This window comes from Cinclus cinclus, chromosome 5 (genome assembly GCF_963662255.1).
Source record: "Cinclus cinclus chromosome 5, bCinCin1.1, whole genome shotgun sequence".
NCBI lineage: Eukaryota > Metazoa > Chordata > Aves > Passeriformes > Cinclidae > Cinclus > Cinclus cinclus.
In genome coordinates this window covers 61,976,865-61,998,138 of record NC_085050.1, presented here as the reverse complement: position 1 = coordinate 61,998,138, position 21,274 = coordinate 61,976,865, and the positions used below count along the sequence as shown (strand labels likewise).

Sequence of the window (21,274 nt, the reverse complement as noted above, 5' to 3'; positions counted from 1 at the left end):
TTTTTACAAAGGACCGATGGTTTGGTGGTTAACAATAGGAAACAAAGAATGGTGGACAACTTCCCTTTTTAACCTTTCAGCTTCCCCAAGTTTTAAAAGAATAAAATTATTTACACGGTATAATGCACTTCTAAATTATCTGAATGTTTTAAACTACTGGGAAGACTAACATCTGCATATTTCAGGTCCTTAAATATATTTTACTGCATAAAATTGATTCATGTTACCTTTCTGTGAAAGAAAATATATTCAGGTGAAGAATGATTTTTAGTTTTTAGTAGCTCAAGAAATTTTCAGTGAGTAAGACTCAGATGTTAATATGTGTAAGCTGCAGTTCTTTTGCTGTTTAAGTGGAAAAACTTTATTCACTGATCTTAATGAGAAGTATAATCTTAACGTGTTAATAGTGGGACCTCACAGGACAGTGTATTTCTAACTAATTGTCAGTTTTCAGTCTAAAGTACAGTTGTAATAAACACTGTGAGCTTTAAGTAAATTTGCATATTTTTTTGTACCCTGCTTGTTTAATTTAAGGGGGGACGGAACCCCAGATCATTTTTGTGTGCTATGTTTGCCAAGTTTTCATCACTGTCTGATGAGGGAAAACTGGCAAAAGCTGCAGAGATTGGGTGGTAGAGGAGTTAATATATGGTGGCAATTAAAAAACTCATTTGCAGAGAATGTGACTCAGTAGTTGTAGAAGGTAAGAGGCCATCGAAATCTGGAGTCCAAATCCCATTGTCTTTCAGGATTTGCTTAGGATGGTTTTGTCTGTTTTTTATCCCTGTCATAGGGCAGGAGGGTGTCCCACAGCAGAGATCTTCAGCTCCAGGGAATTTTGGACTTCAGGTGTTTTTCAGTCCTCTCAAAAGTGTACCTGCACTGCCCTGAGGGGAAGCAGAGTTACCTGGCCCAGAGGGTCATTGCCCCACTGCAGGTTTTTGGTTGTCACTTGTGCCATGCCCAATATGTCGATGAAGCAAACTTGAAATTATTCAATATCACGTTCATTCTAATGGTGTAAATAGTTATTTTTAAAAAATATTACTTATTCTATATAGAAATGATTCTCAGCTTGTCACCTGAGTTACAGAGAGCAGAAGGAGCTTGGTGGCTGGAATGTGCACTCCCCAAGATGTGTTGTGATGATGCAGTCCCTCACCTTTATCAGGTGCTTCCTTGTTACAGCTTCTTTTGTAGCAAGTGTGTGGGAAGGCTTTTCTAACCAATGGCCCCAGGGTGAAGAAAGTATTTTCATTGTTCAGCAGGCAGAGATGTGTACCAGTGTGTATGGTTAATGAGGAGCTCCCCCATCTCATTATTCACTTGGTTTGAGGGAGTGCAGTGTCACGGGTAAAACTGCAGGATGTTAACATTTGACTAATCCAAACTGAAAGAAATGGGAATAGAATAGAAAGGAGCAAGGTAAACTGAGAATTTATAAAGCAGGACAAACCTTTATAAAGCTGCGGAGAAGCCTTAAAAGAAGAGTGTTATAGAGATTTGCTACTAAATGCCAGAGCTCTCAAAAACAAGAATTATGGAAACATTTGCAGCAGAGAGAGCTGGTGCATAAAGAGGCAAGTAGCTCTGAAATAGTCTTCCTGAGTAAAGAAAACTTGAGGAGAGAGAGGATTTTCATCTGTATGACTTGGTATTAAAAATCACTGGAAGATGGGACCTGTGTCTGCAGCCTCAAGAATTGTTAGTGATTTTCTTTGCTGTTGCTGCAATTTGAAGCAATCCTCCTCCATAATTGCTGCTACCTCTGTTCACATTGTGGGGCCTGAATTAAGTCTCCTGGCCATGATTTGAAAAGATGGATGTAGAGTCTTTGTTGTAGGGCTGCCAACAATGTACGGAGATACTGGAAAAGGATGGCAGAAGTGAGCAGTGCATAAGGCCAGTCACTGGGCACTGCAACAATGGAGTGATAAACACTGGATTTAGTTACAGAATATTTTTGTTAATAGCTAAATATCCAATGTGTACAATATAAGGTTTGAACTGTAGGAATGGTGGCAGGGATTGAGGTAGTGAGAAAATACATACCTTGAGAAAATTGTGTGTGCGCATACCTTGCAATTTAAACTCATTAAAAGCAGTAACTTCCTTAGTGAAAATGAGCTAATACACATTCAGTGTGCAGGTTGAATTTATTGTTGTATGATGATGTAACAATTAGCTATACCTTGACTTGATTTGCCGGCCTACATAAGATTCTCCCTTAGATAAACAGACTTTTATGAATTATATTGACTAGTAACTGCTCTCTTATTCTAGAAGCTATTTTTTTTTCTTAAGATGAGTGAAAAAAAAAAGCAAAACTGTTGCTAAGTGAAAATGCAAGATATAGGAACATAAAATCATCCTGGAATAGTGGTTTCCTCCCACCTTGTACATTGCTGAATGTGTTTCTGGTGGAAGTTTAGAGTCCTAGAAACCTCTCAATTGTAGTGTCCTGCTAAGTATATTTTAACTTGCTTTTCTTAGCTTTCTTCTGTGAACCATTCAGAAATAGCCCAGAGATTCCTCAAGTTAGTGGGTTACAGACTGTAACTCAGTGTGTGGTGCACACAGTACCTTTGTATCTTTTCCTGTGCTGAGTTGAAAATTAGTTTTGATATCTCTTACAGTGCTGCCTCCTGTCTAAACAGGCCTGTTTGTGTTTAGAGATTGGATTACACTTTTGAAGCAGTTGAGGAGAAGTGGAAAAAGCAGGTCAATAAAATCCTAGTTAAGATTTAAAAAGTTGTGATGCTTTTTGGAATTATGAAGGGTTTGTTCATTTGTAATGAAGAAAGAGTTTATTTACACCAGCACAGCAGCTGGTTTGTGCTGAGCAAACTCTATAAGGAAACAGTAACACATATAATTGTCTGACCTGTCTGGCAAGATATTCCCTTCCTCTCTCTATTCTATGAAATTGCCCACATGAAAATGGAAAAAAAACCAGGCCAAAATCTTAATGTGTGGTTAAAATATTTTCTCTATGTTCTTTAATGCAAATGTCAATCATCTTACCCTTCCTCATTGCTGTATGCTAATTTTTCTACTTGGCAATTAGTAAATGTTGGGTGTCAAATTAAGTTGAAATTAATGGCAGAGGCAAGTGTTGCAGTTATTAGCTCACAAGTGTCTTCAACTGGTGGTGTGTTGAAATGCATTCCAAGCATTGCAGACAGCTATGGATTAACTATCAAATGATGGTGAAGATTAATGATTGGCCTTTTAGCTCACTAATTTAGAACAATTTCTGGTAATTAATTTTGTATTATCAGCTTTACAGTTGCAAATGCCTTAACGAAAATAAAAAATTACTTATGTGCATTTAAGGTTCTTCAAGGTAGCAGTTGTCTTGTAAATTGTTGCATGCTTGCAGGGCCTAATGTTTAATCTTTAATACCTTTTTATGTGCTCTGTGAACTTGCTTTTAGTAATAATAATTTCTACTCCATTTTTCATTTTTGTTGGTACTGATTTTGTTAACCTTAAATGTTTTGTTTTGTATGTATAATTTGGCTTTGTGTACTTGTGTGCTTCATAAATGCCACATCATGCAATAGAAATTTTGGGGGAAGAATTGTCTAGTGCTTCCATCATAGTACCACAATTTCTTGGTTTCCTGTCAAACCAAATTACACTTTGATATAGGGATCACAAGTGTTTATACAGCCTTGTTGGAAAGTCAGATTTTACAAAGCAGAATTTTTGAAATTTGTGTCCTTTTTTTATACAAGAAACCCCTGGGTTCAAAATGGATTTTAGAAAAATACTGTTTCATGTGGTGTCTCTAATTTTGTGCCTTGGTATTTTAATTTGAGTTTTATTTAAAGGACAGTATTTAATACATTGTAACCTGAATTCTTGTTGGTATGTATGGTCAAAGCAGAAATTGCCATCATCATTGAGTGGATTTTGGTTTTTTTTTGGAGAGCGATGTTCTCCTTTAGTTCCAGACTGCCTAATTTTCTTCACCAGTTTTTCTCTCCTTACAGGTTCTTGCATTGTTCTGAAATCAGTATAGATTCTCATCAGATTTTGCTTGTATTTGTTTGCCCATAAGTTTACATTACCTATCTGTGAAGACAAGTTGTCAGTATTGACTTTCATGCTGGTCTTTGTTTCTAATTCTTTCTCTTAGCAATTAAAAACCCTGCAGTTTTGTTTTCAGCATTGCTCTGTAACGTCTTTCAAAGCATTGTCTGTTCCAGGTTTCAGATGAAGTTGGTTGTGAAATGGTATTGCATCCCTGTACCATACATTGTGTTTTTAAATGTTGATCATACCTGGTTGGAAATGTGGAGGTGAGAGGCAGCCTTGGCTGCAGTGACCATGAGATGGTGGAGCTGGGGATTCTGAGGGGGGGGGAGTAGAGTAAAAGCATGCTTACAATCCTGACTTATGGAGAAGAGATTTTGACTTATTTTCAAGCAAGGTTGATTTAAGGCTGTCAACCAGATGATGAATTTGACTGGCAAGGAAAAATCTGAAGCTGCAGTAGGTTTTTGTTAAGGGGATGGGGCTTGGTAGCACCCTAGAAGGAAGCATTCTAGCAAGAGAATAGGTCTCAGGTTGTACCTACTGAGATACAGCTGGCTGCCCATTTCCCCAAAAGTAATTGCCAGCCCTACAGACTGTGTTCATGGCAAGTGAGAATCCATAAACTTGTAGCTTTTACTCCTACATACGAATTTAATGAGATTTACACTGGAATGATGCATGAAAATACAGATGTTCACACTGTTAAATGTTGTGGGGCAGTGTGCTTTCTGGGAAGTACATGTAAGTTTTGCTGAAATCAAACAATGATGTTTTCACATATTAAATATCTCTTTAGGGCTTGCTGGAACAAAGCTTTTCAGTAGTTTCGGAAATGGAGTAAGCAATAGGAGAGAGAGAAGAGGGAAAGCTAGCTGGAGATAAGTTCAAGTTGTTAAGATTTCTTCTTCAGAAAAGTAGTGATTAGACCTAAAGTAGCAGCTTTGCCTAATCACATTTTGGAAAACAAGTGAAAAGTGCAAAGTGCACCTTATTAACATAATCTATTTTGTATTGCCTTTGCCATTCTGATTGTGGTACAATTCAGGAATTATTTCTAAAGTAATAATACCCCCCACATGCTCTTTTAAGCAAAACCCTAGAATCAAATAATTTATGGATCCATTGCGACAGATGGATGAACTTTCAGTCATTTGTAGTCTTTCACATGTCTCTTTTTTTAACGAACAGAGTTGAGATATCAGAGTTCTGTTTCTAGGCACTAAAGTTTCAATTAAATCAGCTTGAATGAATAATATGCTTCAGGTCATGTAAAAATAAAGCATTGCTCCTGCAGTGCTTTAATATATTGGATTGATGGAAAAAATACTATGTTAAAAAACTAATATTGACATCAGAACCTTCCAAATGTTTTTGTCTTTGCTGTTTTTTACTTTTTAAAATTATTTTTTCTTTTTGCTTATATCGATTTAATCTGAAAAAATATTTTTTTACTTCTCTGTGTCATCTTAAGGGAAGATATTCCTACTGACCAATCACCTTGAATACCATGCACATGGAATTTTTAGATCAGATCCAAATGAATGAGCTGAGTATGTGAGAGAATAAGGAAATGTGTGTTTGTATATGTAGTGGAATGCACTGATCTGCTTTGCCTATGGAAAATGTTTATGATACAGTAAATAATTTAAAAAAAACAGCCCTCAGGTGGAGCTTATGTTGGGAAAATTTTGAGAACTGAGCTTACAGATAAACACTTGTGTTATGGTGTATAAATCTAAATCTTAAATGGAAAGGGATGGATAAACTAAATTGAGTAACAGTGTAATAAAAACGTAGGTTAGTGTAGTGCTATTTTTTTTTTTAAACATGGCTATTTATTTGGGCAAATGAATTTTATTAGTGTGTATATAAAGAATTTTTCTATCTGGATTTTTTTTAAATACCTAGAAACAGCAGTAGTATTTTCAGCTGAGGAGTAGAGAAGTCTTCTCACTTTCATCAGTTTGTGTAGCTTTTTTCAGGCAGAGATGGGGTGAATAGCACTCACCAGAGGAAATGTCCTTTGGAGAATTTTAGGTATCATTTGGGGATCCACAGGATTTTGGTTTTGTTAGGTGCTTCTCTCTGCTCTAACCTTGTGCGATTGTACTTTCTGGTGTAAAATTTTAAAAATTTTATGTATCTTTGTGGATTTTTGAGCATACTAAAGGTACCAAAAAGATTTGAAATCTCTGCTACTTGTCACAGCCTCCCCTTTCACAAAAAAGTTGAGGTTTTCAAATCGAGTAATTCTGTGGATTTTATACTTAGAATGTCCTTTGGGTCAATCTAGGTGGGTTTTTTTTGACACTGGGTTTACTTTTTTCTTCCTTTTGGCCAGGAAAACCAGGTACATGAAAGAAAAACTTGCTTGCAGTTGAAGTGATATCTAATATACAGGCTTTTTTAATAGAAAATACAGTATCCAATATAAATTTGTGATTTGAGCATTGATTTTGGTTTTGGGTTTTTTTGCCTTTTTTTTCCCCCCCAAGAAAACAGTCATTAGTATATAGTTTTTAATGTCCTTTGAACTCTGTCCTTTTAGGTAACTTTTGAAATGCACAAAGAGAATCTTTCCCAAATGTACAAGGAGTACCAAGGGAGAGGAGGTGAAGGGAGTGGAGTGTGTTCTGCAACTCCAATTAGAACAATCTCTGGTATTAGCAAAGAAGCTGAAACCAAGGGAAAACAACAATCTTTGGAGTTAAAAGAGAATGCTGCTGCTCCTTCTTGCATTACTGATGGTGATACAGAGTGCAGAACTGAAAAAGAAGAGAAAGAAAACTCATCAGATGGTGGCCAACAAACTCATTCAGTGTCTAATCATGACGAGAAATTAGAACGGGAGGATATGGCTACTACACAGGATTTAAAACCAGTGCCTTGTGTGGAATTTTCTCCAGAACAAGAAACAGTGAAGCCCAATGTCTCAGAAATCAGTACTGGAATAGCTGAAGCAATTGAAGATTCCAGCAAAGTTGATGAGCTTGTGGAAGAAACAGTTGCTGTCACTGCTGCTTCTTTAGCCATGGAAACTCCTGTGGAAAGAGAAACTCCCACAAGTCCAGAAAGACTGGAAAAATCAGCAGTAGAGGTGGAAGACGAAGATGACTTTGTTGATTTGAAAGATGAAAGTAGTTTGCCTTTACCTTCAGAAGAGCTTGCAGAAAGGAACAAGGAATGTGGCTCTAATGCAAGCAAAGTGACAAGGCAGGAAGAAACAGCAGAGAAGAGACCTGAAACTGGACTTATAAAATCTGAGGGTGCTGAAGGTGCAGATGAGAAGAAGCAAGAAGTGACTTTGCCAGAGACAGTGAGTTCTGCAGTTCCAGAAGTAGTAACTCAGCTGGATTCAGCAGGAAAAAAGATGCTGAAGGAAGGAAATGTAATTACTAGTGAAACTAGAACAACTGTGGAAAACTCAAGTGCACACGTGGCAGAGCCTGCTGGAGCCTCTGACAAGAGAATTGCCAAGCTTGATGTTTCCAGTGTTGCATCAGATACAGAAAGACTGGAGCTGAAAGCTAGCACGTGTCTAGAAGCACCTCTGCCCCCCAGATCCATGCCTGAGGTAAATTCTACCTGTCCTTCATCTGTCTGGCTTAAAAATAAAAGGAGGCTTTTTAAAATGAATTTTCTGAGAAAGCATCCCTAAACATTCTATGGATAATAATGTGTGATTTTTGTGTGTTATCTACAAAATAATTTTAACTCTGGGTTTAAATAGCCATTATTAATTTGTGTACTGGGAAGTCTTCAAGATTTTTATACATCCACATATGAATGCTGATATAAACTGAGTATTTGGCTAGATGGACATGTCATCCTACCTTTTTGGTACAAATATAAATTAGGACTGGGTTTATGTGGTGTACTGCAGTGCTTCAGCCCTCTAGTCTTTAGTTTCTGATCCAGTTTTTAAAGGTTGAATAGTCATGTCTCTGAGTACTTCCCTTCTGCAGAGATACCTCCTAATGGATGTTCTTCAATCTGCACCATTCTTCCTTAAAGGAGGAAAACCACTGTCTACAGCAACATATTCTCCCCCCCTGGTAAGGTTGGGTAGCTGCTTGTGAATACCTAGACTGGCAGGTGTGGTAGTGCAGCTGTAGCCTAGTTTGTAGTTTTGGTATATCATTAAATAGCATTTGTTTAATAGTTTTAGCTGTATTTGGAACATGCACATACTCTGGACTTGTTTGATATCTAAAATCTCAAGTCTGTTAAATGCATTTCAGCGTGTACCGTGGGAATTAATAACCAGAGTGTGGGTTTTGTGTTTTGTTTCTTTTTTTTTTTTTTTTTTTTGTCTGCAAACTGTGCCTTCAGCCCTCAAGGCAGCAGGTTTCCTCAGGACAGGAGCTGGCTGCTCCATCGGATGGGCAGAGGAGGGACACGAGGTCAGCTGTGTTCCGTATTCCCGAGTTCCGGTGGTCGCTGATGCACCAGCGGCTGCTCACAGACCTGCTCTTCTCCATAGAAACAGACATTCAGATGTGGAGAAGGTACATCCTGTGCTGTATGTGGAGTGATCCAGACTGGGTTCTGTTACAAGGGGCTCGTTGACCTCGACTCGTGGACATCTGGTGTTTTACTCATTATTCGATAGCTTGACTTATTTTGTGACCTATGCCAAATTACTCTCAGATTTTTTTTTTTTTTTTTTAAGACTCTTTATAGACATGAATGTGTATTGATTCAGGGCCTGCACACAGATTTGGACTGTTATCCTGACTACATATCAGTCAGTGACAGTCTTATTGTTGATTTTTATTCAACCAAGATTTTATTTTTCCTAATGTATTTAAGGGCCTGCATCTTCTATTCTTATCTAAATGTGGATAAGAAAGATAATATATCCAAAATAGTATTTCTTGCTTCTGCATTTACACATGCTGGGTTGCTAATTTGATGGGGTTCTGTGAAGCTGGAGATGTTAATTTGAAGATTAACTTCTAGCTTCTGGAATGTAACCATGAAGATCTTTGAAAACAGCAATAATTCTGCAACTTATTTTTAAGGCTGAATAACTGAAATGAGAGGGGTGTCCATTGCTTGTAGTAGTGAGTGTTGAATTTAAATTGAACCATATAGTTGTACTGACCTGATAAAAAGAAATGTCAGGATGAAGAAGTAGAGTAGTTAAGTGGCTGAAACAACTGAAACTAAAGTGAATTTTTGTTTATGATTTTTAGGATATGTTTAAGTTAACCTATCAGGACATCAGCAGATACAGCTAAAATATATTTGTATTTTGGCCTCTGTTTTGGAAAGTTTTGTCTAAGTTTTTGTGCTTTGTTGGTTTTTAATTTAATAATAATCTGAGAAATCTTTAATATTTGCTTCAGTTTTCCAAAGATTCAGGTTCAAATCTAGTTCACTGTTCCAGGAGACTTTATTCTGTTTCCTGATACAATGACTTTTGCTAGCAAGCAGTCCTAGACCAGCTATAATGTATCTTTATATAAATGAGGATTAGCAGTCATCTTGGTATTCTGAGCAGTTTATGAACAGAAAGGAAATGTAGTTTTAGGTTTAGATTGAGATACATCAGTTGACCCTTACAGTCAAGTGTTATTTGCTGCCCCACTGCTAAGTGCCTGGTTTTAGTTTCGTAAAAACAGAAATATGTTTTAAAAATACCCCAAAAATTAAGGCCTATTCTGAATGTATTTTTATTTTTTATTTTTTGGGCAGTCATTCTACAAAAACTGTGATGGACTTTGTGAATAGCAGTGACAATGTGGTGTTTGTGCACAACACGATCCACCTCATCTCTCAAGTGATGGACAACATGATCATGGCCTGTGGTGGTATCTTGCCATTGCTTTCTGCTGCCACATCTGCTACTGTAAGGAATTAGATTTTTATTTGAAAATTCCTCACTTGTGGGGGGGATGCCTTTCTTTATGGAGTGTATTAATTGTTATAGCTGTCCTTCTGGGAAACGGGAAGTGCACGTGGGGTGTTTCCACAAGCATGTCTTTCCTCCCTTTGCTCCTTCTGTGCTTTCCCCAAGATAAATTGGGTGATTGCCTTCTTTGCCTGAAGACATACAAAAAGGTTTCCTGCCTTTGTTGCCCCACAGTGGTCTGGAATGGGATTAAATCCCAATACTAATGATTGTTCCCAGAATATGAGTAATTATTATTTTGGAATGTGACTGATTGTGGACTTCCAGCACAAATTTTTCTTCATTAAGAGTGCAGAAATATTATCTTTGTGAAGAAGTAAATGTTGCTTTCACTTTTTCTCTGTGTAGCATGAGTTGGAGAATATTGAGGCAACTCAAGGACTTTCAGTAGAAGCATCTTTAACATTTCTTCAGAGATTAATCAACCTTGTGGATGTGCTAATTTTTGCAAGCTCTCTTGGTTTCACTGAAATTGAATCTGAGAAGAATATGTCGTCTGGAGGAATTCTGCGACAATGTCTTCGTCTGGGTAAGCAAATAAGACCACTTAATGAGCATAGGAGCTTGCAGTTACTAAGTAGTTAGCAGCTTTATTTTTTTCCTGTCCATTGTTTTGTTAAATCAAGATTAAATGTAGTTTAATTAAGATGTTTTACAGTTTTACTGTGTTCTGCAATGCATATATATATATATATATATATATATATTAAGTTTGGTAACCTGTTTTCATTTTATCTATGAGGATATTTCTTTTGCCAAAGTTCCCCAAATAATCAAGGCTGAGAATATATCAGCTTTAAGAAAAGTAATCTTGTACTACATAAAAAAAATGAACTTTTGCAATACTTAGATAAGGGGTTCAACACTTGAAGGTCATTATATGAAGGTTGGTGAAAACTAGAAATGTAAATTTCAGTGGGGTTCAAGCTGGGCATTAGTTGTATCCAATTATTACAGTATATTTGCTTCAAGTTGGACTGAAAGAAAATACCCAGTTACCTAAAAAAAGTAACAAATATTCTGAAAACAAGAACATATAGATCATAGGTCCAGGTAGTTAATGCAGGAGGAGAGAATTCATGCTTAGTTGCATGCTGTCAGACTTTTTGTAATGAAAAGTTTAATTTGCATGAGTGCCAGAGCAGCTCAGAGCCTCAACAGTAACTAGCCTTCCTCTCCCTTTCTAGGCAATTAAAACTTTGTGCAGGTAGAGCAAGATTTATGGGATGCAAACAGGTATAGAGGTGGGGTAGTTCTTTTTTCCTTTGAAAATAAATACTAGAAGGTGAAACAGGGCACAAACGTGCAGCTAAAAAAAAAACAAGTTGTGTCACTTCAGAACATTTAGTCCAAGAGTAACAGAGTATTGTGAAGCAAACGTTGCTATTTGTTTCACTGATTTATGGCTTGTCTTCTCCCTTGCAAGTTTGTGAAATTTAGCTATCTTCACCCTACCCACCCCGTGGTTGTATGCATGGTAAAATTGCAGTGAGGAATTCTCACTTACTCACTTGGAACTATCCATTAGATACAGCATGTATGTTCTAATAGTTTTGCGTTCATTATTAGGTTTAAATTGTTAAAGAATTTTAAGCCTTGTTTTGCCATTTTCTAAAACTTACAGAAGCAGAGCGTTTTACTAATGTGTGTAAACGTTTTAGTTTTAAGTGGTAAACAGAATTATATTATACATTTCTGTAGGAGAATATAGAACAATACTGATTCTCAGAATAACTGTTAATGTTTCCTTTCCCCTCAAGTATGTGCAGTAGCAGTAAGAAATTGCTTGGAGTGTCAGCAACATGCACAGATGAAGCCTATTGGAGATACTGGGAAGAACCAAAAAACAGTTCAAGGCTTTATAGGATCAGCAAAGTCTGCAGCAAAGGCAAGTTTAAAACCACATTCAGAAACACAGAAGTCAGTAATGGTTGCTCTGTACAGAGTAACCATTATTTTAAATTTGTACCTGCACCACTGATATTTTAGCAGACCTGAAGTGGGATGGCTGGAAATTAAATCTGGCCCAAGAAATGGCCACATTTTTTCTCCTTTAGAGATGAAATGCTTATCTGATCTTTCTGTTCTAGTTATGGCAGTATGATGTAGAGTAGGTGATTGTACACACTTAATGATTATTGGGTAGAATGCTTTTAAAAACAGGATCTTAAACAATTGTGGGTTTTTTTAAAGAGTCCTGTGGACATTGTGACCGGTGGCATTTCTCCAATACGGGACCATGACAGACTTCTGCAGGATATGGATATTAATCGTCTCCGAGCAGTAGTGTTCAGAGATATAGTGAGTAAATCATGTCCTTTTCTTTGTAGCTGCTCTTCTGCTTGTATCTGTTTGCTGAACGCTTCCTCTGTGTTACAGAGTTTGGCTAAATTGGATGTACAAAAAGCGAATACTACTCACAGTAATTAGGAACTCATATTACTCAGTTGTAGTGTTTGGGATTGGAAAGAGGGAGAGGTGAAACCCAGCTGTCTCCTGAGCTGGCTCTTTGTGTTCCTAAGAATTGATTGTGTGGAATTCTGCCTGTTGTGTATTAATTATGTTATGTTTAGTACAAATATGTAGCTAGATGAGCTATTTATGTATCATAAACATGTTTGTACATTTTGAAAAAGTCACATTCTTCTAGCTAATTAGAAATTAGAGGTCATCTCTAATTCCATTACTTCCCCTCAGAGGAACCAATTTGAGTGCATGTGCTGTAAGTATGCATATGTTTTTTAGTCTTGAATTGACTAAAAATATCATTGCCCTGTGTCAGCAACTTTATAGCTGATATTGAGGAAATTGAGATTGATTGCTTGAAAGAAACACCTCTGTAAGCAAATCCAGTAGCTTTAATGGCTGTGAGTCATTGGTGGCCACAAGCCTGGACACCACAACTTAGTTTACAATAATTGGACTGTTTAGCAAGTATAATGCTTTATACAGTGACTTTCTTTCCTGTCCAGGAAAGTGAAGGATTTTGAGTTTTATCTTTAGTAATTATTGATTGAAGCAAGCTTCTTTCAGCCACTACTTGAGTATCAGTGTGCAAGAGATTAACAGGAAGTGACTCTTCCATACTGGTAGCAATTAAACTAATCCTAAGGATTCATTCAAGCACATTTTGTGAACCGTTTTCTTTAAAACAAACCACCAAAACCACACTCACCCACAACCTCTGTGTTTTTTGCATATCTAGTCCATCAGGCTCTGTGTTTCACAATAAATATAAAATGATGCAATCATACTGCTTTTTGGCTAAGGTGTTGAGCTGTGGGGGAAAAGTAGACTTAGAAAGACCTGGTTGGGAATAGTTTTTGTCTGAGCTGTTTACACTTGCACCTGAATGTTTTATTTGCATGCAATTTCTTTCATTTTATTCAGCACTTAGAACCAGGAGTGATATAATTTGAATCTTTGAGTTCTACAGCAGGAACTCTGATGGAATCCACTTTACCCACCAGTAGCAGTACTTACAGTGGTATATGAGACTAAATAAGGAAGGGGTGGTTCTAATTCACTGGATCACCACTTTATTAAGTACAATTAGAAAGTGTCTTAATATTCATCTAGCAAGAAAATGCTTCATAATAGCCACATTGTAGGTGGCTCTCTTCAATCTCACACTGTGATTATTCAATGAAAGTTCAAGTTTTGGGTCAAGCCAAGGGGAAGTTAGGTTGTTTTCTTCAGTGCAACAGATAGGATCCACCTATGTTACCTATTCTTAATAGAAAGTTTCTCATAAACATCTCCCAGAATTACTTATTAAAGAGCTACTCAAGGAATAAGGAGCTTTGATGGGCACTACAATTGTGATAGAATGAGCTTTATAGTGTTACATAGTTTGTTGAATTGCTCAGAGGAAAAAAATTAAATATTACCTGAGCCCTGATGTGAATGAGGGGTAAAAAATTCCAAACACTCATGTTTTACTGAATAGTCAGTGAGGATCCAAATATTCCATTCTTCTGTGACCCAAAATCATCTGAGGCTTTTTTCCTTTGGGAGCCAAAAGGGACAGGCTTAGGCTAAATATTAATGTCTGTTTTTCCCTCTGTTTCACTAGGAGCCAAAAGGGACAGGCTTAGGCTAAATATTAATGTCTGTTTTTCCCTCTGTTTCACTAGGAGCAACTGAGTACTCTGAGGAGGAACCTGGCATAGTTCCTATTAAGATTTGTTTTAAAGGTTTTCTTAAAATCTCTTTGTAAAATTACAGCTGCAGTGCAAATGCATATAGGTATAGATAAATCTTGTTTAAATTATGCTTAGTAGATTATATCCATCTAGACTATCTGAAAATGAAATAAAACCTTAACACTTATTCTAGAATAATTTGCTCCTTTTCCTTCGTCAATATGTTCCAGTTGTGCAGTGTGTGCTTGCCTTGCAAATGCTGTTAATATCTTGGCATTTTTGAGGAAATGTAACAGGAGAAACCCCCTTGAATAAAGGGGATCTAGACCCTACACTAATTTGAAACATGAAACACTCAACCTTAGCCAAAGTTGTCATATAAATGAAAAATGAAAGGATTAGTGCCCCTTGAATACAAGTGCTGTATTCCTTAGCTTTATAGGTGAGACAAACTGTGACTAGAGAGAATTGTTCTTCCACTGCTGACATATCAGCTTCTTCTTGGTCTGTTTATGGTAGTGCTGGGCATACTTCATGGAAAAAAAAAAAACATGCTGCTGAAATTGTAATGGAAAAATTTGTGTGTCTGTTTTTTACAGGAGGATAGTAAACAGGCTCAGTTTTTGGCTTTGGCTGTTGTATATTTTATTTCTGTGCTCATGGTTTCAAAATACAGAGATATACTGGAACCCCAGAATGAAAGACGGCCACCAAACCAAAGCCAGTCACTCAAGGAATCAGAAAATGAAAATAATGTGACTTCTGCTGCAGGTAAGCTGTTAATTATTTTGCCAAATGAAATGATGAGGCTTAAAATGTCATAGAAATCTTCTTTAGGACCAATGTTGTGAATGCTTCGCCATTAATAATGACCTTAAAATGTGTTTTCTGTTCTTTTGGCATGAACAGTTGTGGAAAACCCATCTGCGGCTCTTGGTGCTTCAGCCTCTACTGAAGATTCAGAAAGTACAGCATTTATGCAGAGAAGGGATTCTGGTCTTGGGGAGGAAGCAGCTCCAGCACAAACAAACAGTTTGGGTGGTGCTGCTGAGGCTGGACCTCTGAGTGTCAGTGCAGGCCCAGATGCAGTCAGTGAAGTCCTGTGCACACTCTCACTAGAAGTCAATAAATCTCAGGAGGGCGCAAGTGAGACAGGAGCTGAAGAGAGTAAATCTGTGACTTCTGTGCCAGCTGCAAAAAATGTCAACGTGAAGGACATCTTGAGAAGCCTGGTGAGCACACCAGCTGATGGGACTGCAGGGGATGCTGCTCTTCTGCCACCAACCTTCCTTGGAGTCCTTGGTGACGGAGCTGCTGCTCAGCAGCCTGTGCAGTTCCATTCCTTTGACAGGTAATGTAACATCTGAAATACCTAAAAATTTGATTTTACTTCAGGTATTTGTGAGGAGCAGGAAAATATCTGCTTCACCAGAGCTACTAAATATAGAGCTGGCAGATGAGGACTGCTGTGTATATTTAGTTGGCTTTAAAGAACTCAAGGAAAAAAACAGGCATTAAATAACTTAGAGTAATGATATGTTGATTAGCAGGTGTATTCATCAAATGTTGTATCTAGTCTAGTTGTAACTAGTTGTATCTAATGTTACTGTGGGCCTGCAAAACTATGCCAGCTTAATAATAGTAACAAATGGTTCAAAAACAATGGAGTAATCATCTAGGTGTCCCTGTACCAAGAGAATATTCCCGTATTCATTTTGGCAAGTAGATGTGTGTTCTGCCTTCTGGGGCCAAAGGCGTCCCTTAGCTCTTTCTGTTATTTGTTTGGTAGATATTATCCCTAAGATGTTAGATATGCTTTGTTGTAACAGCTTTTTGTTTCATTGTAATAAATTTCTGCATTCCTTAGTATTCAAATGCTGAAATTCAAAAAGGAGAAGTCCTGCTTTTTTTTCCTTTTATGATGAAGTCACTCTTTCCTGATAATAATTTTGGTGTCCCTTTTGTGTCAGTCTCATTGGCTCCTTATCTTTTCCCAAGCATAGTAAACCAAACTGTCTTTTACTAGACTTAGTGCCTTTTATGTCTTCAGGATTCCAAACAACTGCAAAGAAGGAAGAAAAGAATCCTGTAACACTTGCATTCCTGCCTCTAGGAAAGCCTTGGTTATTTACAGAAATCCTGCAGTCAGTCTGGTGCAAGGGGATCCCTTGTTATTATACCAGTATCTGATCCTCTGCTGATTCCCGAGCTTCCTCTGGCTCTGATGTCTTTGCAGTCTGTGGCTGCCTTGTTCAAAATGCCAGCTGCCCCATGAGAGGAGAGCAGTGGTGCCAGGGGTGTGGGTGCAGCTGTCACAGCCTGCCTGCTCCACTCACACTCCCTTATCCCTGCTGGGGGAAGAGGCAGTGGTGTCTGGCCAGATGAGACACAGATGGGGTGTGCCAGCATTTGGCTCCTTGCTCTTGTCTCAGAGTAGATACTGTGTTCTCCTCGTGATGCTGAACAGGAGGATTTGTTCTGGGGGCAGGAGGTGGATGGGGGCAGAGAGGGAAAGTGATAGAAGTTGGAGTTAGAACTGAGTTAGAACTTGACACACCTTGGGCAGCTGTCCGTGCTGCTGCCCAAGTGATTTTGGCACTTCCCCTTCGAGGCCTCTGGTTGCTCTGTGCTGCAAGTGGGCAGTTGCTGTCAAATAACATAATGTTTTAGTCTGGGAGCAGTGCTTTTTTTCTCATGAAATTCTTAATATTCACTGCTGCATGGTTTCAGCCACATAACATTTGTCTGGAGATCTGAAGCTTCTGGTACAGAAGCGACTACTGCATTTATAAATCATTTTTTAGCTGTTGCAGCCACCAAAGGTTTGTGGTGCTTTTGCTGATTTGGAGTGCAGGAGGTTAACTAGACAGGAAGTAATTGGGCACTTGCAGCCTGTATGGCTGACATAGGTAGATTACACCTACAAAACCTTATCAGAGGAAGCTGTACAATTAAATTTGGTAACATGTACAGTAACAAAATACTGCATTGATAGCAGCACGTCTGTCACTTGCAGTTCTGTGTTCTTTTTCCTGTATAGTTGCAAATTCACTCAAAAAATAACCAAAGAACTCCCTTAAGTTGTGGTGTGTTTTATAAAGTGGATTACTAAAAAGTTGGATGACTTGCTGTTCTGCCCTTTTACTTTTCTACTGCTCCATGGACACTGTTCTGTTTGCACCTCCAAAGTGCCAGCCACCTGTAACAACTTTTGGCATTCTTTCACTTAACCTTGAGGCCTAATTACTGCCTTGCTGGTCAAAGTAAGGTGATCTGATGAAGGAATATATGCAGGGGAATGAAGAGGGTTGAAGCAGTATGGGTTGATCTGATGAAGGAATATGTACAGGGGAATGAATGGGTTGAAGCAGTAGACAGCACTGTGCTTCTGGGTGGAAGAGAAGAGTTTTGTAGGGTTTATGTAGCTGTCTGGACTGCTCCAGAGCGATAACTTGTGGGCATTACTTTCCAAAGATTTTGTGTTTAGTAGGTGGGGCTAAATATGTGAGGAAAAAATCATGAAGTAGTATAAAATATTTTGTCCTTCAGCAGTTTCATGTGACCGCAGCATGTCAGTGGCTCTCTGCTCCTAGGTGGATTAATTTTTCATCTCCTTGCTTTTGTGGGTGTGTCTGGTAGACAAAAGTGTACTTAATGATATAAAAGTCTTACCTGTAGTCAATTATGATCTGGTAGTGACACACACAAACTTGCATCTGTGGTAAACATATTGATATACCATAAAGCATGTTGCTGACTAGCTGAAGTTAAAAAGAGAAAATAACTGTGTGTGAAACACTGAAAGTTAAATGGACAGGCAAGTTTCATGGCCACTTGAAAGTGACTGTGTCTTTATGTAGTGAGACTGCTTAAAATACAAGTTTATTCTCTGAAATGACACCTAATTGCCACAGCAGGAAGGAATTACGCCAGGGATAAAAACCTCACACTTTTGAGTTTCTTTTTATAAGAAACTGGGATAGAGTTGGACATAACAGATCTCATCTCTGTGGTAGGCGAAACTACTAAGTTACATTGTGAATTTTTTTTTTTGGGAAAACAGAATTTGGGATGCTCTTTTCTGTGTCTGGTTTACATTTAATATATTGTTTGATGGCAAGCACAAATTCTGTGAGGTTTTTTTTTTCTTTTTTTTTTTCTTTTCTTTTTTTTCTTTTTTCTTTTTAAAGGCACTTTGTTAAAAGTTTTTCCCATGTAGCAGTTTACCAGTGGGGTATCTCTGGGAATTTCAAAGCATCTCTCTGATCCTGCATTTATCTCAGGAATGCTGTGTCAGAAATCAAAACTCTCCTCATATCTTAAGGATTATCAACTTCCCAGCCATAGCTGGAGAGTATACAGTAACAGCTATGTGAGTGAAACCTTACTGAAAGGCTGCCAGGTTGCAAGCCTTTGCAAACAGCTAGGTGTATGTGTTCATTCCCATGCCAAAAATCCACCCCTTATCTTATGGGAAGATACAATCTTGTGATTAGTGGGTGCCAGGGGTTTATCATGATAAAGTTCAAGACTTGAATTGGCTTCTTCCCAAGATCCACAGGGACATGAATTAATGTTCTGATTTCAGTGTGTCCTAAACCAGCAGTGTTCTTATTTAGTAGTAATCGTGTAGGAAAAGAGGAGAGATCTAATGCAAGCAAATTCAAATAAAATGGAAATAAAAATAACAAAAGCTTGGGATAAAAAGAGGGATGACATTTCTCTTCAGTTAGTCTAATAAAACCCATAACCTATCACTTGCCATTTTTACTGTACGCTTTAAAATAAAACCTCGGTCTCTCCTGGCTTCTGCTGCTCTTTGTGGAAACATTCAATAACCATGTCATTATAGGAAGCTGATGCTGAGGGTTCAGAGGAATATAGGCTCTTAAATCATGATCTTGTACCATAGAGCTTAGATCTGCAGCTGTGCTGTAACTTGCTGAACAGTTATGTTAATAAGCTTGTTTATCTTTTTGGAGCATCATCTGTAAGCTGCTTAGTTTGGCTCAGCCTTTGTTTACTCATTTGTCAGTCAGTGATGTGCATATGTCTTTGTAGTGGTTGGTTGTGGTAATTCAATTTCATCCAAGTCCCTTTTTGTATGGAATGGATACATCTTAGACTTCACTGATTTGGGCCTCAAATGCAAAAAGAATAAACTATTTGTTGACAGCATTAAATCTGCCAGGTGTTGGTAGAGACAGAATATGAGAATGGAGAATCTTTTGATAAAGCCACGTGCTGTGATGGAAAGCTCAGCACTTTCAGCACACCAACAATTTGCATTCTGCAGGGACCAAAGAGGCAAACCATTTGAATTCTTCTCCCTGCCAAGCTGATTTTAAAGTTCTCTTGCAAAATTGATTGTATTCTTTCTATCATAACTTCTCTTTCCCTCCCTGCATCCTCTGATCTCTCATGGTTTTGAGAGTCTCTTGTTCTGCCTTTCTCCTTGGATATTTCAAGGGAGACATAAGAGAATGGGTATTATCCACAGACAGCAGAGCCCATAGAAGGACACTGACATGGCAGGCTGCTTTCCTGGCTCACAAAATAGAGGTAAAAATAAGTCTCTGATCCTCTTTATTGGTCTTTTGGTCCTTGCACAGGAGTCTTGCAGTGGCCATCGTTTTGGTAACCTGGAATAAGGCTATTTTCTCTTGGTTTGGAATTAAAACCATTATCCTGTAGGGGTACAGACAAACTGTCACCTGTGTTGCTTTTCAGTGCTAAAAAAAATAATAAAAGAATTAAATCTGTATAAATTCTTGTATGTAAAGAGGACTCAGAGATCATGTAAGTATTTTTAAATTACAGTGAGGTCATCAGTTTGGGCTGCGTTGTGTTGTATTAGGAATATTTGACTTGCACCCAAGGAAAATTTGTAACTAGAAATATATTTAAGATGAAATGGAGACTTGCCAACTTAATGGAAAGTAAATATTTGAGAAAATGCTAAAATTTTAGGAGATGTAGGTATTTTCTATCTTTATATTGAAACAGAAGAATCAGTGAACTAAAACCAGGGAAGGGTTCAATGAGTAAATCCTTATGGAATTTGGCAGAATAGATCATTATTGCGTAGGCCTTTGTCCGTGCTGGAAGTCAGTGTTCAGCTCAGTGGTCTGTGCTCATTCAGCAGTGAATAATTGTCTGCAACACGAAGACTTCTTACACTTCAGCATAATTGGGACTAATAACACACTGACCTTCTGGCTAAGACGTATTTATGGTGGCTGGTTCTCAATCTGCCTGGCCTATGTTTATCAGTTCCCCTGCTGTAAATTCTTATTTTAAACCTTAGATACTTGAATTTAAATGAAAACAGGCAAACATCTAATATAGTCATGTAAATGAGGGAATTAAAGTGTTGTTCTTACTGTGGTGCTTAAGGTCTCCTTCAAAGAGACCCTAAGCATATTTTTGTGTGCAGTTTAAAATTTTATTTATCCTGTGGCTTGCAACTTAATATAATGGATGTTTTAATATGCAAATGTAACACAGAAATGTAATTTAATTGATGGGAATGTTAAGGAGTAAAATGTATTGATGCTTTTTTTCCACGTGCTGTATTTTTGCCCCTGTGTGAGGTTGCTTAATGTGTGTATTCTGGTAAAATTAATGCATGATTACAGATGTTCTGTAAAATATTTTTGTAGATCTGAGAAAATATAATATAAAGCAGCTTGTTGATGAATATTTTATTCATATGTGTAGCAATGCTTAACTTTTTCAGAAAATGCTTATCAGTTTAGCTGCAGAAAAAGAACACTCTTATCTGTGTGCTCTTTAGAAGCAAGTGCCCTATTATTTGAGGGAAGTTGAAAGGACATTAATTTTTAAGACAGTACTGACAAATTTACTTGATTTAATAATATGCTGAACACTTCATGTTTTCTTCGTAGTTTATTTGCTGCAATATTTAAACTCAATTTTCCACTGTCTTGCATTCCTTATGCCAGTTGCATTCATTTTTCTTATATTAGCATTTAAATAATCTTTCATAGGAAGAACACAAAGGAACATTGGTAGCTAATGGAAAAATATTTGTTTGGAACACGTTTGCAATTTCAACTAAATATTCAAAGAAAATACTTTCCTACCCAAGGAAGGAAAACTGCAGGAATTTCAGAATTTAAATAAAGAAGAGTGACCGATGTTTATG

At 37.6% G+C, this 21,274-nt stretch overlaps 1 protein-coding gene across 1 annotated transcript in view; it reads left to right on the top strand.

The window, feature by feature from the left end:
* The window catches only part of LRBA (LPS responsive beige-like anchor protein), a 364,271-nt gene that overhangs the window by 62,014 nt on the left and 280,983 nt on the right, over positions 1-21,274 (top strand). The window contains exons 22-29 of the mRNA XM_062493665.1: positions 6,593-7,618; positions 8,314-8,552; positions 9,745-9,898; positions 10,310-10,490; positions 11,722-11,849; positions 12,155-12,262; positions 14,706-14,877; positions 15,016-15,457. Coding sequence (XP_062349649.1) covers positions 6,593-7,618; positions 8,314-8,552; positions 9,745-9,898; positions 10,310-10,490; positions 11,722-11,849; positions 12,155-12,262; positions 14,706-14,877; positions 15,016-15,457 — 2,450 coding nt within the window. The remainder of the gene's footprint in view (positions 1-6,592; positions 7,619-8,313; positions 8,553-9,744; positions 9,899-10,309; positions 10,491-11,721; positions 11,850-12,154; positions 12,263-14,705; positions 14,878-15,015; positions 15,458-21,274) is intronic.